Here is a 15,000-nt window from a genome sequence, read left to right on the forward strand (position 1 = left end):
CAGATTGCATCAGCGTGCCTGTGATTTGGACTCCAGTTACACACCTGTCTGCAGATAGCAGCGCGGCTCGGCTTACCTGCCGGGAGCCAATATCGGCTCCATCAGACAGCTGCCAGACTGCTAATGAAGAGAGCTCGCAGACAGACAACCAATAATATGTATCTTTGAACCACACGTGTTAAACTCGAGGCCCGGGGGCCAAATCCGGCCCCTCGCAGACTTTGATCCGGCCCGTATATCAATTTAGGTTCACAATACATTCTGGCCTGCATGGTTTTTGTCACTTTTTCAACGTTTTGTCTCTTCTTCTGAAGTTTTTGTCACTTTTTCCGACGCTTTTTTCAACCTTTCTGCCACTTTCGCAGACTTTTGGGCTTTACAGTATTTTCACAGTTTTTGGTACATTTATTCTACGTTTTTGGCATTTTTTTCTACGTTTTTGGCACTTTTTGTCACAGTTTTTGGAACTTTTTTGTATGTTTTTGGCACTTTATTTTCTATGTTTTTGGAACTTTTTTGTATGTTTTGAGCACTTTATTTTCTATGTTTTTGGCACATTATTTTCTACGTTTTAGTCACCTTTTTTGGCACTTTTTGTCACCGTTTTTGGCACATTGTTTTCACTCTTTTGGGCACTTTTTTCTAAGTTTTTTTTAGATGCTTTTGTAACCTTTTCGGCGATTTTTTTCTATGATGTCTAAGGAACTTTTTTTAGGGCTTTATGTGAACCAAGCTGTAACTGAGAAGACGTTATGACACATGCAATAATACAAAAATCTGTGACTTTTCTCTTAAATAAAAGCCCGTCAATAAACGGTACACGTCTGGCCCTGGATGTGATTCTGTTTTTCCAGCGTGGCCGTAGTGAAGTTGAGTTTGACACTACTGCTTTAAAGGAATAATATTTGTTTTATTTATTGACGCTACCTAGCAGAGCTTCAGGAGGAGGGCCACACCTTAGACGCACCTCTTCCGGTATTCCTATAAATACCCACCTAACCCTCTCCTCTCATTCGGCACCCCTCCCTCCCTCTTTCTGTTCCTCTCCTTTAGGTCCTAAGGCCTCCTGCACACTGGCTGCGTGGCGTGTCAGTTGTGTGGCGTTTTCTATGTCCTTTCACACCAGAAACATGTCTGCTGCTGCTAGCCTTGTCTGTACACATGCATGTTTTCCATAAACATACATATATACTAAATATATACTGATCTGATTACAGCAACGTCATCCTTCATTATTGACTTGTTCAAAACGTATCTGGCTGATGGTGCGGTCCTTGCTAGTGAAGAAATAAATGTGCAACCTGTGTGTTGTCCTTTAACTTTACTGGTCTGTAGCCTGTTACAGTCAGCTGACTGATTGAAATGTATTTCTAACGTGAAATAAAACAAAGGGTCGCGCAGAAAATTATAATATTACACAAAATAGAAAGTGTATCGAGAATGACAAACATTGATGACATTTTTTATTTTTTTAAGTGTCTGAAAAGGAGTGGACAGAAGTACAAGTACAGTTGTGGAAAGTAAAGTACATTTACTCCAGTGCTGTTTGTAAAAGGTACTTGTACGTGACTTCTACGTAAAAAGGATTAGGGTCACGTGGTGAAGAAAGTATTTGAGTTTAAACTCACATGTGTCCCTAATCCTCTTCCTTTATCACTAAACTGTCTGGGGCTCAGTGTCTCTGCAGACGGATCACATAGAAACATCCCATAATAACACACAGAGGATGAAATCAACAATAAAAGCTTTATTGACACAAACACTGAGATCAGTTAGTGCTTCACAGAAAATTAAGAAAACAAACAAACATCTAAAAATAAATTCGAAATAAATCTGACTATTAGATTTTAAAGGCCGTCCAGTGTGTGTGTGTGTGTGTGTGTGTATATGTGTGTCTGTGTGTGTGTATGTGTGTCTATGTATGTCTATGTGTATGTGTGTGTGTGTGTGTATGTGTGTCTATGTATGTCTATGTGTATGTGTGTGTGTGCGCATCTATGTATGTATGTGTGTGTGCATATATATGTGTATCTGTGTGTCTCTGTATGTGTGTGTGTGTGTCTGTGTGTGCGCGTCTATGTATGTGTGTCTGTGTCGTGTGTGTGCGCGCGTCTCTGTATGTATGTATGTGTGTGTGTCTCTGTATGTGTGTGTGTGTGTGTGTGTGTGTGGTACCAGGATGTAACCTTTCTCTAAAGGCCGTCCAGACAGTGTGTGGTTAGCCTAGCTTAGCACAAAGACTGCACGCAGCGGGAAACGCTGACAGAAAATACCTCCCAAATCAGTGGACTGTTAGTTTGGTTTTGAGTTAAAGAACAAATATGTATAAAGTATAAATGACACAAATGAAGAGCCAACGCTGACATGACAGGTGACTTCAGTTTGTTGTTGGTTAAATTATTTCTAAGACGGATAAAATAACATCGGTTTAACATAATAACGTAAAGTTATGAGTGTCTGGTGATTAAAAAAGTCATGCTAAGCTAGCTAGCTAGGTGGCGTATCTCGTGCGAGACAAGAGATGTAGTTCACGGAGCGGTTTCACACAAAACTACGTAGAACTACGACAAACGGAGACTTTCTTCCCTTTAAACTGACAATCAGCATACGTGTAATTCATAGGGCTGGGTATCAGATTCCATACTTTTTAGGCAGCGACCAAATTGCCTTTTAAAGTGTTCATATTATGCTTTTTTGGCTTTTTCCCCTTTCCTTTATTGTGTTATATATCTGTTTTTGTGCATGTTATAAGTTTACAAAGTGAAAAAGCCCAAAGTCCCCCCCAAAGGGACTTACCATCTCCAACAGAAAACACTGTTCACAAACTGCTCCAAACAGCTCTGTTGTAGTCCAGCCTTTACTTCAGAGACAAACGTGGTCACTTTGGAACACACGTTATAATGCTCGCCTAGCTGCTAGCATGGCACGCCCTCATACTCTGCTTCTGACTGGCTAGTAGTCCTTACCTAGCTGCTAGCATGGCACGCCCTCATACTCTGCTTCTGACTGGCTAGTAGTCCTTACTCTAGCTACTGTCAGGGACACGCCCTCATACTCTGCTTCTGACTGGCTAGTAGTCCTTACCTAGGTACTGTCAGGGCACGCCCTCATACTCTGCTTCTGACTGGCTAGTAGTCCTTACCTAGGTACTGTCAGGGCACGCCCTCATACTCTGCTTCTGACTGGCTAGTAGTCCTTACCTAGGTACTGTCAGGCACGCCCTCATACTCTGCTTCTGACTGGCTAGTAGTCCTTACCTAGGTACTGTCAGGGCACGCCCTCATACTCTGCTTCTGACTGAATAGTAGTCCTTACCTAGCTACTGTCAGGCACGCCTCATACTCTGCTTCTGACTGGCTAGTAGTCCTTACCTAGGGTACTGTCAGGCACGCCCTCATACTCTGCTTCTGACTGGCTAGTAGTCCTTACCTAGGTACTGTCAGGGCACGCCCTCATACTCTGCTTCTGACTGGCTAGTAGTCCTTACCTAGCTACTGTCAGGGCACGCCCTCATACTCTGCTTCTGACTGGCTAGTAGTCCTTACCTAGCTACTGTCAGGACACGCCCTCATACTCTGCTTCTGACTGGCTAGTAGTCCTTACCTAGGTACTGTCAGGGCACGCCCTCATACTCTGCTTCTGACTGGCTAGTAGTCCTTACCTAGGTACTGTCAGGACACGCCCTCATACTCTGCTTCTGACTGGCTAGTAGTCCTTACCTAGGTACTGTCAGGACACGCCCTCATACTCTGCTTCTGAATGGCTAGTAGTCCTTACCTAGGTACTGTCAGGGCACGCCCTCATACTCTGCTTCTGACTGGCTAGTAGTCCTTAGCTACTGAGCATGTAGTCCTTACCTAGCTACTGAGCATGTGCGACTGCCAACAAAGATGTTCCAGCAGTGAGAGGTCTCACTCTGTAGCTAAAACAGAGACCTGAACACAGGGTGAAAAGAGGAGCTGCAGCAATGAGCAGTACAACTAAAATATGGTGTTTTTCTGAAAATGAAACCATGTAAACCTATTCTGGTACAACCTCTAAATACAATTATGAACCTGAAAATGAGCAGAATATGAGCACTTTAAAAAATATTATTACAGTTTAATTTGACAAGAACATACACGAGTACGAGACTCGTGGAAACATCCGAGGAAGTCGCCAGCAGGTTTTCTCCGTCACGTTGGAGCGCGGAGGTTCCCGGCGGCCAGCAGACGCTGGCGTCTTCTCTCCATCGCCTGCTGCTTCTTCAGCTCGATCTCTGCCGCCGAACACTTACCCACAACTGCAGAGAAAACACACAAGACACAGGCTGGGTTTCCATCCACTCCAACGTTGAGATGTCGAGATATTAAAGGGTGTGTCTAAAGAAGGAAACGGCTTTGCTCAGTGTGGACTAGGGCTGCAGGGTTTCCCGCAGCACTTTGCAGCTTAGGCGGCCGCCCAGGCAAGACACTATGACAATAAATGTGTCCTGTTTTCTCCCTTTCATTCCAAGCCGTGACCAACGCCAGTCTCCCTTCTCTGCAGAACTCGTAAAAAAAGAAATAACAAAAACAAAACAAAACATTTTACAATCTTTGAATATGTGACAGGGCTCGTCATTAAGGGTTTGAGATCTCCAACTATCTCAGGACGTCCCGGGACAAAAAAAAACATCCAAAAATATTCCGGGGAAAAAAAAAACTTGAAAAAAGAGACAAACATCAAAAGGCGACAAAAACAACTCCATAAAGGAGAAACGTTGTTTTTCCCCCCCGAAAATAACTCCAAAAAAAGAGACAAAAGGCAACAAATGTCGAAAAAGCTAAAAAAGAAAATGCGAAAAAGGCAACAAAAACTCTCAAAAAATTGCCAACAGAAAACTTTAAAAATCCCAAAAATTGTTGGGAAAAAAAACTCGAAAAAAGAGACAACGTCAAAAGGCGACAAATGTCGGAAAAAGCAACAAAAAATTTCGGGAAAAGTGCCGAGAAAAACTTGAAAAAACATAAAAAAAAGGTTGAAAAAAACTGTCCAAAGAAACCTCAAAAGGCAAGAAAAACTCCCAAAAACTGCCAACAGAAAATGTGTAAAGAAAAACCCGACAAAAACGTCGAAAGATTGTCGAAAATGTCGAAAACTCGGAAAAAAAAGACAAATGTCAAAAGGCGACTAATGTCGGCAAAAGCAACAAAAATTCCAGAAAATTTGAGAATTTGAGAAACTGAAAGAGTTTCTTTCAGAAAAAGTCTGAAAGAAACTGTTGTGAGATCTCCAAATATCTCGGGACGTCCCGGGACAAAAAAACATCCCAAAAATTGTCGGAAAAAAAAAACTTGGAAAAAAGAGACAAACATCAAAAGGCGACAAATGTTGGAAAAAGCGCCAAAAAAAAACGCCGACAAAAACTCCTCAAAAATTGAACAGAAAACTTCAAAAAAACGTCAAAAAATTGTCGGGAAAAAAAGACAACGTCAAACGTCGGCAAAAGCAACAAAAATTTCGGGAAAAGTGCCAAGAAAAACTTGAAAAAGTCGAAAAAACGTTGAAAGAACTGTCCAAAGAAACCTCAAAAAGAGACAAAAAATTGAAAAAGGCAAAAGCAACGTATGACGAGTTCTACCGTTCTCGCCATATTCAACAACGTTATCACATATCACGCACGTTCCTCATACCGTGCTGGCGTAGTGTGGACGCGCTCTTACCTTTGCTGGTCGTTGTAGCAACTGCGTTGCTTGGCTTCTTGAAGGTGAACTGGTCTTTGCGGGCGTTACAGGGCGGCGCTGACGGGCCCGGGCCGCCGCCCTGCACGCACGCCGAGACGTTCGTGGAGCTTGAAGTGTTTTTGGCTTGTGTGCATCTGAAAGAATCCGTCGCTGTGACGTAAGAGACGGCGGCCAATGACGGGCCAGCAGCAGCGGCTCTTCCTGGCGCAGCGGGGAGACGCGTTGTTGGGGTTAGGGTCTGTTTTTTGGGGGGGAAAGCTTGCTGATTGGCTGGCGGTAGCATCCTGTTGGACGGCTGTAGAGCCTCTCTCTGGTGCGCGGGGAGAGCCCGTCTGGCGGGAACGCTCTCCGCGCTCTGGATCTGGTTCTCGAGGTCGTCGCACATCTCGCACAGCAGGTCGTCGTCGGCCGGGTCGTCCCACGCCGGCTCGGATGAGAAGAACGCAGACAGGTCCTCGTCCGGGACGCCGCGAGACGAAACTACCGCCGGGCTCGTCGGAAAGCTTCGAGACGCGTTCGCAGCGGTTGGGTTCGACGGCGCGGCCGTGTTGTTTCTGGGAACAGAGGTCCTTTGAGGAAACGGCGCCAACGTGAGCCGAGCGCCATTTTCGGATTTTTTCAAACTGGAACCCACCTTCGAGGTCGCCCACGCGTCCGTCGGGATTCTTCCAACAGAGAAACTCGGATTAGACTCCAGTTTGAAAGTCGTTCTTTGCCGCACGTTGTCCTTTTCCACTTTAGAAGGAGCTGATTGGACGACTTGAGGAACAGCTGATTGGACGACTTGAGGAACAGGACTTTCCCTTTGATACGTATTATTCGTCACTCTTGATTGGAAGACCCTAGGAACAGCTGATTGGACGACTTGAGGAACAGCTGATTGGACGACTTGAGGAACAGCTGATTGGACGACTTTAGCCACTGAACTTGGTGTTTTCTGGGTTGAACAGTGCTTGGGAGCGACAAAGCTCTGCGGGTTCTGCGTCATCTCCAACACTAGAGAGTCATTCAGGAAGTCGTCGTTCGCCCAGTCGTCCTCAAACTCGTCGTGTGCCGGAGCGCCCTTGCGTGCGTGTGCGTGTGTCGTGGGAACGCCAGAAGGCGGAGGCAGCGAGGAAGCCGACGGTTTCCCAGAAGCAGGCGGAGCGGTCGACGCCATCTGACTCAGATTCCCGCTCACGTGTTGGGTCGGCGCGTCGAACAGGAAATCCAGATCGTCCTCCATGTGTTGATCCGCGTGCGGCTGAGCGTCTGTTGTAGCCTTCGTGGCCGGCGGACGGTTCCCGGGAGGCGAAGGTGAAAAGTCGCTCTCAAAATCCAAGATGTCCTCCGACAGGAGCTCCAGGCTCTGCTGGTGCAGCTGCTCCGCTGCGTCTTCGTCCTGATGAAACATGTTGAAGTCAAACTGTTTGGCGAGCTTCAGCAGGTCGTCCACGCCGTTTGGCCTGCGACAAACAAAACTATTAGTTCACTGAGATGACAGACTGGACGTCGGGGGGGAGATTAATCACATTGTAATCGAGATTTTGGCTCCTGACGATCATAAAAACTACATAATCGTAAGAAAAAACTATTATTTTGCACGTGTGTGTGTCAAAAGGTAAAGTAACTTATCTTCCTTGTTTGTTTTTGTTTACTCATTATGTGAACATGTATTATCTATCGCCCCTTTGGCATTATGGTACGTTCCACTGTTGTGACTTTGCAGAATTATGACACACACACACACACACACACACACACACAGCTTGAAGACGTAGATGTGACGTGAGCAACCTGTCTGAAAGTTGGAAGTCTTCTGGTAGCTGTGCCAAGAGAAATCTCAATCATTCCCAATCTAGCAGAGACGGAGAGCGTAGGTATATGTAAGGAGATAACATAGACACAGGCTCATTATTGATCACTAAAATGATAGTTAACATTAGTCATTACACTTAAACAGCTGATGGAAGTCCAAACTGCCTGAGAGCTTCTCCTGTACTATACGGTAACTCCTCTACTATGAGACAGGAAGTCTCGTGGTTATGACCCAATCGTTAGCCTATTGTTATAAAAACGTCTGCTACGGAGCCATAACGTGAGCTACAAGGTAATGGAGCCTTTTATACATTGTCGTGTTTCTGTAGAAATAAACAACGGACAAATAGAGTCTTTAAACGCTTCAGATGTAAAGTTATTCTCTGTCAAAGTGACGTCAGAATGAATGGCAGTCAATGGGATGCTAACGGGATGCTAACGGGAGGTGATGGCTATGTAGCATCAAAATGGCGCCATAGGAGGTTCGAGCTCTGAAGCGAAGCTGACCCCCTTGGTCTCTGTGTGTAACGTACAGTGCGTGCTGATTGGCTCACTGACGCCGATGAGATTTACTCCTTAGGTATTGAATGACGACGACGCTAAGGTCAGTGCCTCTAGTCAAGTCACAGGAACGGCCTTTGAAATAGTTAATGGACATTATTTCCCAACCTCTGAACCTTAGCTCCCTTTAAAGCTCAGCGATGGCCGAGATGTCACAACAAAACAAATGTGTACTTGTCTGCTTCTTCTGAAACCCACCTCGGGGATTTCTTCTTGGGTCTGGGAACCTGAACATCTGGCGTGCAGGGAATGGTGGCGCTGTCTCCGATCCACTGCTGTAGGGTCGGCTCGGCAACCGTTGGCCTGCCATGCTTCAGAGAGACGAGTAACAGCACAGCAACAATATCAATACAAACTGCTCATTGGCTCTGAATCTGCTGATCTGAGCTGTGATTCAGGCTACATCTACACGGCTAGGTTTTGAGACAAAAAAGAGAGAGAGGGAGAGAGACAGAGAGAGAGAGAGAGAGAGACAGAGAGAGAGAGACAGAGAGAGACAGATAGAGAGGGATAGACAGAGAGAGAGAGAGAGAGAGAGAGAGACAGAGACAGATAGAGGGAGACAGAGAGAGAGAGAGACAGAGAGAGAGACAGAGAGACAGAGAGAGAGAGACAGACAGAGAGAGAGAGAGACAGAGACAGAGAGAGAGAGACAGAGAGCGACCGAGAGAGACAGAGAGAGAGAGAGAGACAGAGACAGAGAAAGAGACAGATAGAGAGACAGAGAGAGAGAGAGAGAGAGAGAGACAGAGAGAGAGAGAGAGAGAGACAGAGAGAGAGAGAGAGACAGAGAGAGAGAGACAGAGAGAGAGACAGAGAGAGAGAGAGAGACAGAGAGAGAGAGAGAGACAGAGAGAGAGAGACAGAGAGAGAGAGAGAGAGAGAGAGAGAGAGAGACAGAGAGAGAGACAGAGAGAGAGAGAGAGAGACAGACAGAGAGAGAGACCAGTAAACCAATAATACCAGTAAATATACGTTTTGCAAAGAATTCAGACACAGGAAATGAAGTGTTTGCAGCTCAAAAGGTTTTGGGGGGGAGGGACCCACATACCCCCGGTTATAATGTGTCCCCCCCCCCCCCCTCGATGTTGAAACAAAACCTACTCCCTTGGCGATAAAGTCTGGGAAAACCCTGACAAACTTCCGGAAAATTAGAGATTTGCTCTGCCAGTTAGTCTGGCCAAGAGCCCATTCAAGCCCATTTCCATTTTTTTCAAATCGAGGCACCAATCACAACCGTTGAGGCGGGCTCTACACCAATCACAACCGTTGAGGCGGGCTCTACACCAATCACAACCGTTGAGGCGGGCTCTACACCAATCACAACCGTTGAGGCGGGCTCTACACCAATCACAACCGTTGAGGAGGGCTCTACACCAATCACAACCGTTGAGGAGGGCTCTACACCAATCACAACCGTTGAGGCGGGCTTTACACCAATCACAACTGTTGAGGCGGGCTCTACACCAATCACAACCGTTGAGGCGGGCTCTACACCAATCACAACCGTTGAGGAGGGCTCTACACCAATCACAACCGTTGAGGAGGGCTCTACACCAATCACAACCGTTGAGGCGGGCTCTACACCAATCACAACCGTTGAGGCGGGCTCTACACCAATCACAACCGTTGAGGCGGGCTCTACACCAATCACAACCGTTGAGGAGGGCTCTACACCAATCACAACCGTTGAGGCGGGCTTTACACCAATCACAACCGTTGAGGCGGGCTCTACACCAATCACAACCGTTGAGACGGGCTCTACACCAATCACAACCGTTGAGGAGGGCTTTACACCAATCACAACCGTTGAGGCGGGCTTTACACCAATCACAACCGTTGAGGCGGGCTCTACACCAATCACAACCGTTGAGGCGGGCTCTACACCAATCACAACCGTTGAGGCGGGCTTTACACCAATCACAACCGTTGAGGCGGGCTTTACACGCTGCAACATGCTCGCTGGTTGAGATGTTTTTCCGTCGCTCCTTCGTCGCGCCGATTGGTGCGCCCAGAGGCATTTGAGCGGCGTCCGTTGGTGACGCCCCTTTGGAAATGGGCTGTGAATGAAGCTTCCCCAGACCCTTCGGTGTCAACCAGCCTACTGGCGATATCTAATCCCACCAACCCAACCGTGTTACTGACCTTCGGAGCGATCCGTTTAACGATCTCTGAGATGTTCACAACTGCGACCGGCGGTTTCTTGCCTCTTTTGCCTGAAGAGAAAATCAGAATCAACACGCAGCTCAAAACCTTCAAAAGCTTCTTTCGTTGACCAAAAGCCGTTGTCGTTGACTTTTAATTGCCAATTATTTTGATAATCGAAAAGATGAGTCATTTAAAAAAAATGAAATACAGTGAAACTTCTGATGTCAGCTTGTTAAATGTGAATATGTTGTAGTTTATTCTCTCCTCTGTGGCAGTGTTTACATTCTTGTCTCTTCATAGTCATAGTAAATATTTCATAATAAGCTATTGTACTGTTGACTTTTGCACTACCACCTCTGCCATGTAGCACCTTATCAGGGTCACTGCATCACATGGTCAGTCCATACCAGACCTTTGTTATCACTTCACTAACTGTTCACTCTTTACATTTCCGTGAGGGACTTGTATGTATGTGAGATATATATGTGTGTGTATGTGTGTTTGTTGTGTTATGGTTGTCTAAGCTACTGGATGCCTAACATTTCCCTCAGGATGAATAAAGTGTGTGTGTGTCTCTGTCTGTCTGTCTGTCTATCTATATGTCTGTCTGTCTATACGTCTGTCTGTCTGTCTATATGTCTGTCTGTCTGTCTATATGTCTGTCTGTCTGTCTACATATCTGTCTATATGTCTGTCTGTCTGTCTATATGTCTGTCTGTCTGTCTGTCTATATATCTGTCTGTCTATACGTCTGTCTGTCTATATGTCTGTCTGTCTGTCTATCTATATATCTGTCTGTCTGTCTATATATCTGTCTGTCTGTCTATATGTCTATCTATCTATATATCTGTCTATATGTCTGTCTGTCTATCTATCTATATATCTGTCTATATGTCTGTCTATATGTCTGTCTGTCTCTCTGTCTATCTATATATCTGTCTGTCTATGTCTATCTATATATCTGTCTATATGTCTGTCTATATATCTGTCTGTCTGTCTATCTATATATCTGTCTATATGTCTGTCTATATGTCTGTCTGTCTGTCTGTCTATATATATATCTGTCTGTCTGTCTATCTATATATCTGTCTATATGTCTGTCTATATGTCTGTCTATATGTCTGTCTGTCTGTCTATCTATATGTCTGTCTGTCTATACGTCTGTCTATATGTCTGTCTATATGTCTGTCTGTCTGTCTATATGTCTGTCTGTCTCTATGTCTATCTATATATCTGTCTGTCTGTCTGTCTATATGTCTGTCTGTCTGTCTATATGTCTGTCTATCTATATATCTGTCTATATGTCTGTCTATATATCTGTCTATATGTCTGTCTATATGTCTGTCTGTCTGTCTGTCTATATATCTGTCTGTCTGTCTGTCTGTCTGTCTATCTATATATCTGTCTACATATCTGTCTATATGTCTGTCTATATGTCTGTCTGTCTGTCTGTCTGTCTATCTGTCTATATGTCTGTCTATATGTCTGTCTGTCTGTCTATCTATATGTCTGTCTATACGTCTGTCTGTCTGTCTATCTATATATCTGTCTATATGTCTGTCTATATGTCTGTCTGTCTATCAGTAAAATGAATATCTTTGAGTTGGGGACAAAACCAGACATTTGATGACGTTCTGAAAGCTGCCAGTTTACACCAACGAGACGAGACGGTGTATCATCTCCACAGCAACGACTCTTTGTACTTCCGTTCTAACTTCCGGAGGAAATACACTTAAAGTGCTCATATTCTGCTCATTTTCAGGTTCATAATTGTATTTTGAGGTTGTACCAGAATAGGTTTACATGGTTTAATTTTCAAAAAACACCATATTTTAGTTGTACTGCTCATTGCTGCAGCTCCTCTTTTCACCCTGTGTTCAGGTCTCTGTTTTAGCTACAGAGTGAGACCTCTCACTGCTGGAACATCTTTGTTGGCAGTCGCACATGCTCAGTAGCTAGGTAAGGACTACATGCTCAGTAGCTAGGTAAGGACTACACGCTCAGTAGCTAGGTAAGGACCACACGCTCAGTAGCTAGGTAAGGACTACATGCTCAGTAGCTAGGTAAGGACTACGTGCTCAGTAGCTAGGTAAGGACTACGTGCTCAGTAGCTAGGTAAGGACTACATGCTCAGTAGCTAGGTAAGGACTACGTGCTCAGTAGCTAGGTAAGGACTACATGCTCAGTAGCTAGGGTAAGGACTACGTGCTCAGTAGCTAGGTAAGGACTACATGCTCAGTAGCTAGGTAAGGACTACACGCTCAGTAGCTAGGTAAGGACTACACGCTCAGTAGCTAGGTAAGGACTACATGCTCAGTAGCTAGGTAAGGACTACACGCTCAGTAGCTAGGTAAGGACTACATGCTCAGTAGCTAGGGTAAGGACTACATGCTCAGTAGCTAGGGTAAGGACTACACGCTCAGTAGCTAGGTAAGGACTACACGCTCAGTAGCTAGGTAAGGACTACACGCTCAGTAGCTAGGTAAGGACTACACGCTCAGTAGCTAGGTAAGGACTACATGAGCTAGCTAGCTGTTTCTCCAACTTCAGTAGAACAAGGCAGGATTAGCTGGGAGACTTATTCTAAACGAGGGAATACTTCCACCTTTGTGTGAATACCTGCAGAACAGGGACATGGAAGTAGTTCTTTTGGAGATTATGGTGAACTAGTGTGTGTTGTAGCAGTGTTGTGCCATTGAGAACGAGCTAGCATGCTAACGGTTAGCCCCCTAGGCCCCTCGTCTCAGCTAGTGACGTAGAAAGCCGTGCAGATGTTGACCAGCTCACCCGGAGACTGAAGACAGGACACATTCAGAAACCGTAGCTCACTCAGAACAGCATGGAGGGTTGTTTTCACAGTGTGTATGAAGCACCAGAGACACAAAATAACTCCCCAAATCCCAGAAAAAAGTGATTTTTTCATAATATGGGCACTTTAACATGGGATCACTTTTGGAAGGGCTGAAGTTTACCAAGTCGGTTGGGTGACGGAGAGGTGGCGTCCCAGATGATGTCCTGCTGAAAGTCAGAGTCGTTGTGCGGAGATTCGGCACTGAAACCCCCGACGGCTCGGGGTCTCTGGATCCTCGTCGGGGTCTTAAAATCTGGAGGAGAAGAAACGCCAACAGCCGATTCAGGAACAGATTCAGAAACAACAACAACAACAACAGTGTTTTCCCTAGGGTTGGGTACCGAAACGCGGTGCCAATAAGGCACCGGTTCCGACGTAAACGGTAGTAACGAGACTGAATAAGAACGAAAATTTCGGTTCCTCATTTCGGTGCGTGAAGCATCGCTGCACGGGATGCTACGTTACCTAACGTTACGTTAGCTAGTAGCTGGATTAAACCCAACGGTTAAAATGCTGACAGCTTACGTTAAGCGGTGTAAAGTGTGACTGTATTTCCCTGTAGAGGACTCCAACAGCGGGGCGTAACGGTCTGACTGCAGCTGCCAACGTCGGAAAAACAACACAGACGGTGCGTTCACTTGAAACTCGCCAGCCTCGTGGCGCATTCAAAGTTATTGTAAAATACCCTTTTCCCATCTGGTGCCTGTTTTTGTCGTTTATCAGCAATTTACTGGTGAAATAAGTCATTGTTATGAGTTATTGTTAATACATTATTAATCAATCATTTAATTTTGACCATATGGTCTTAGCAATACACAAGCCGTTCTTTAATGTCGCCAACTGTCGTTTTGTGCTCCTTTTTTATATTTTCTATTATATACATTATAAATATATTATATATATTTCGGTTCAGGCACCAGCACCGTTTTTAAAAGTAGCGTTTTAGCACCGGTATCGGAAAAAACCCAAACGATACCCAACCCTAGTTTTCCCCAGGGGGGTAAGCAAGCGTCCACAAAGCGTAGCTCCTATGGCGCCATTTTGATGCTACCAAGCCATCACCTCCCGTTAGCATCCCGTTAGCATCCCATTGACTGCCATTCATTTTGACGTCACTTTGACAGAGAATAACTTTACATCTGAAGCGTTTAAAGACTCTATTTGTCCGTTGTTTATTTCTAAAGAAACACGACAATGTATAAAAGGCTCCATTACCTTGTAGCTCACGTTATGGCTCCGTAGCAGACGTTTTTATAACAATAGGCTAACGATTGGGTCATAACCACGAGACTTCCTGTCTCATAGTAGAGGAGTTACCGTATAGTACAGGAGAAGCTCTCAGGCAGTTTGGACTTCCATCAGCTGTTTAAGTGTAATGACTAATGTTAACTATCATTTTAGTGATCAATAATGAGCCTGTGTCTATGTTATCTCCTTACATATACCTACGCTCTCCGTCTCTGCTAGATTGGGAATGATTGAGATTTCTCTTGGCACAGCTACCAGAAGACTTCCAACTTTCAGACAGGTTGCTCACGTCACATCTACGTCTTCAAGCTCAGTTGGAGGCTGCTCAGTAACGCTCAGCCATCACCGGGAAAGAGCTTCTAATGTCCTTCACTGGTCTCCGTCCAGAGACACGGGACCTGTTGGTCCATTTCTTTAACGGTCTATGGTTTTCTCCACCATTATAGGTGCAGCACCTAAAGCTCAATTACTAGAGCTGGGACGATAATATCGTGCTATCGTTCTCACCCCTACCGCATGAATGCGCCTAAATGTTTTTTCTCAGATCTAATGATTGTAGTCGGTCGCCAGTGGACTTCTTTTAAGGTTTTGGGGTGTTAATGTTTACAGGGTTCACCAGTATCATCGCATCATAAATCATTTGGTCTGAATGTGCCGTTGGCCAATCAAGAATTGCGTTGGCACACTTTT

At 45.1% G+C, this 15,000-nt stretch overlaps 1 protein-coding gene across 1 annotated transcript in view; it reads right to left on the reverse strand.

The window, feature by feature from the left end:
- Positions 1–3,429: 3,429 nt before the first annotated feature.
- Positions 3,430–15,000, reverse strand: part of etaa1a (ETAA1 activator of ATR kinase a) — a 12,875-nt gene continuing 1,304 nt past the window's right edge. The window contains exons 2-6 of the mRNA XM_078272911.1: positions 13,184–13,315; positions 10,209–10,279; positions 8,262–8,374; positions 5,685–7,150; positions 3,430–4,282 (exon numbers count right to left, since the gene is read on the reverse strand). Of these exons, the coding sequence (XP_078129037.1) occupies positions 4,176–4,282; positions 5,685–7,150; positions 8,262–8,374; positions 10,209–10,279; positions 13,184–13,315 (1,889 nt within the window). The 3' untranslated portion in view covers positions 3,430–4,175. The remainder of the gene's footprint in view (positions 4,283–5,684; positions 7,151–8,261; positions 8,375–10,208; positions 10,280–13,183; positions 13,316–15,000) is intronic.

Source organism: Sander vitreus, chromosome 2 (assembly GCF_031162955.1).
Source record: "Sander vitreus isolate 19-12246 chromosome 2, sanVit1, whole genome shotgun sequence".
NCBI lineage: Eukaryota > Metazoa > Chordata > Actinopteri > Perciformes > Percidae > Sander > Sander vitreus.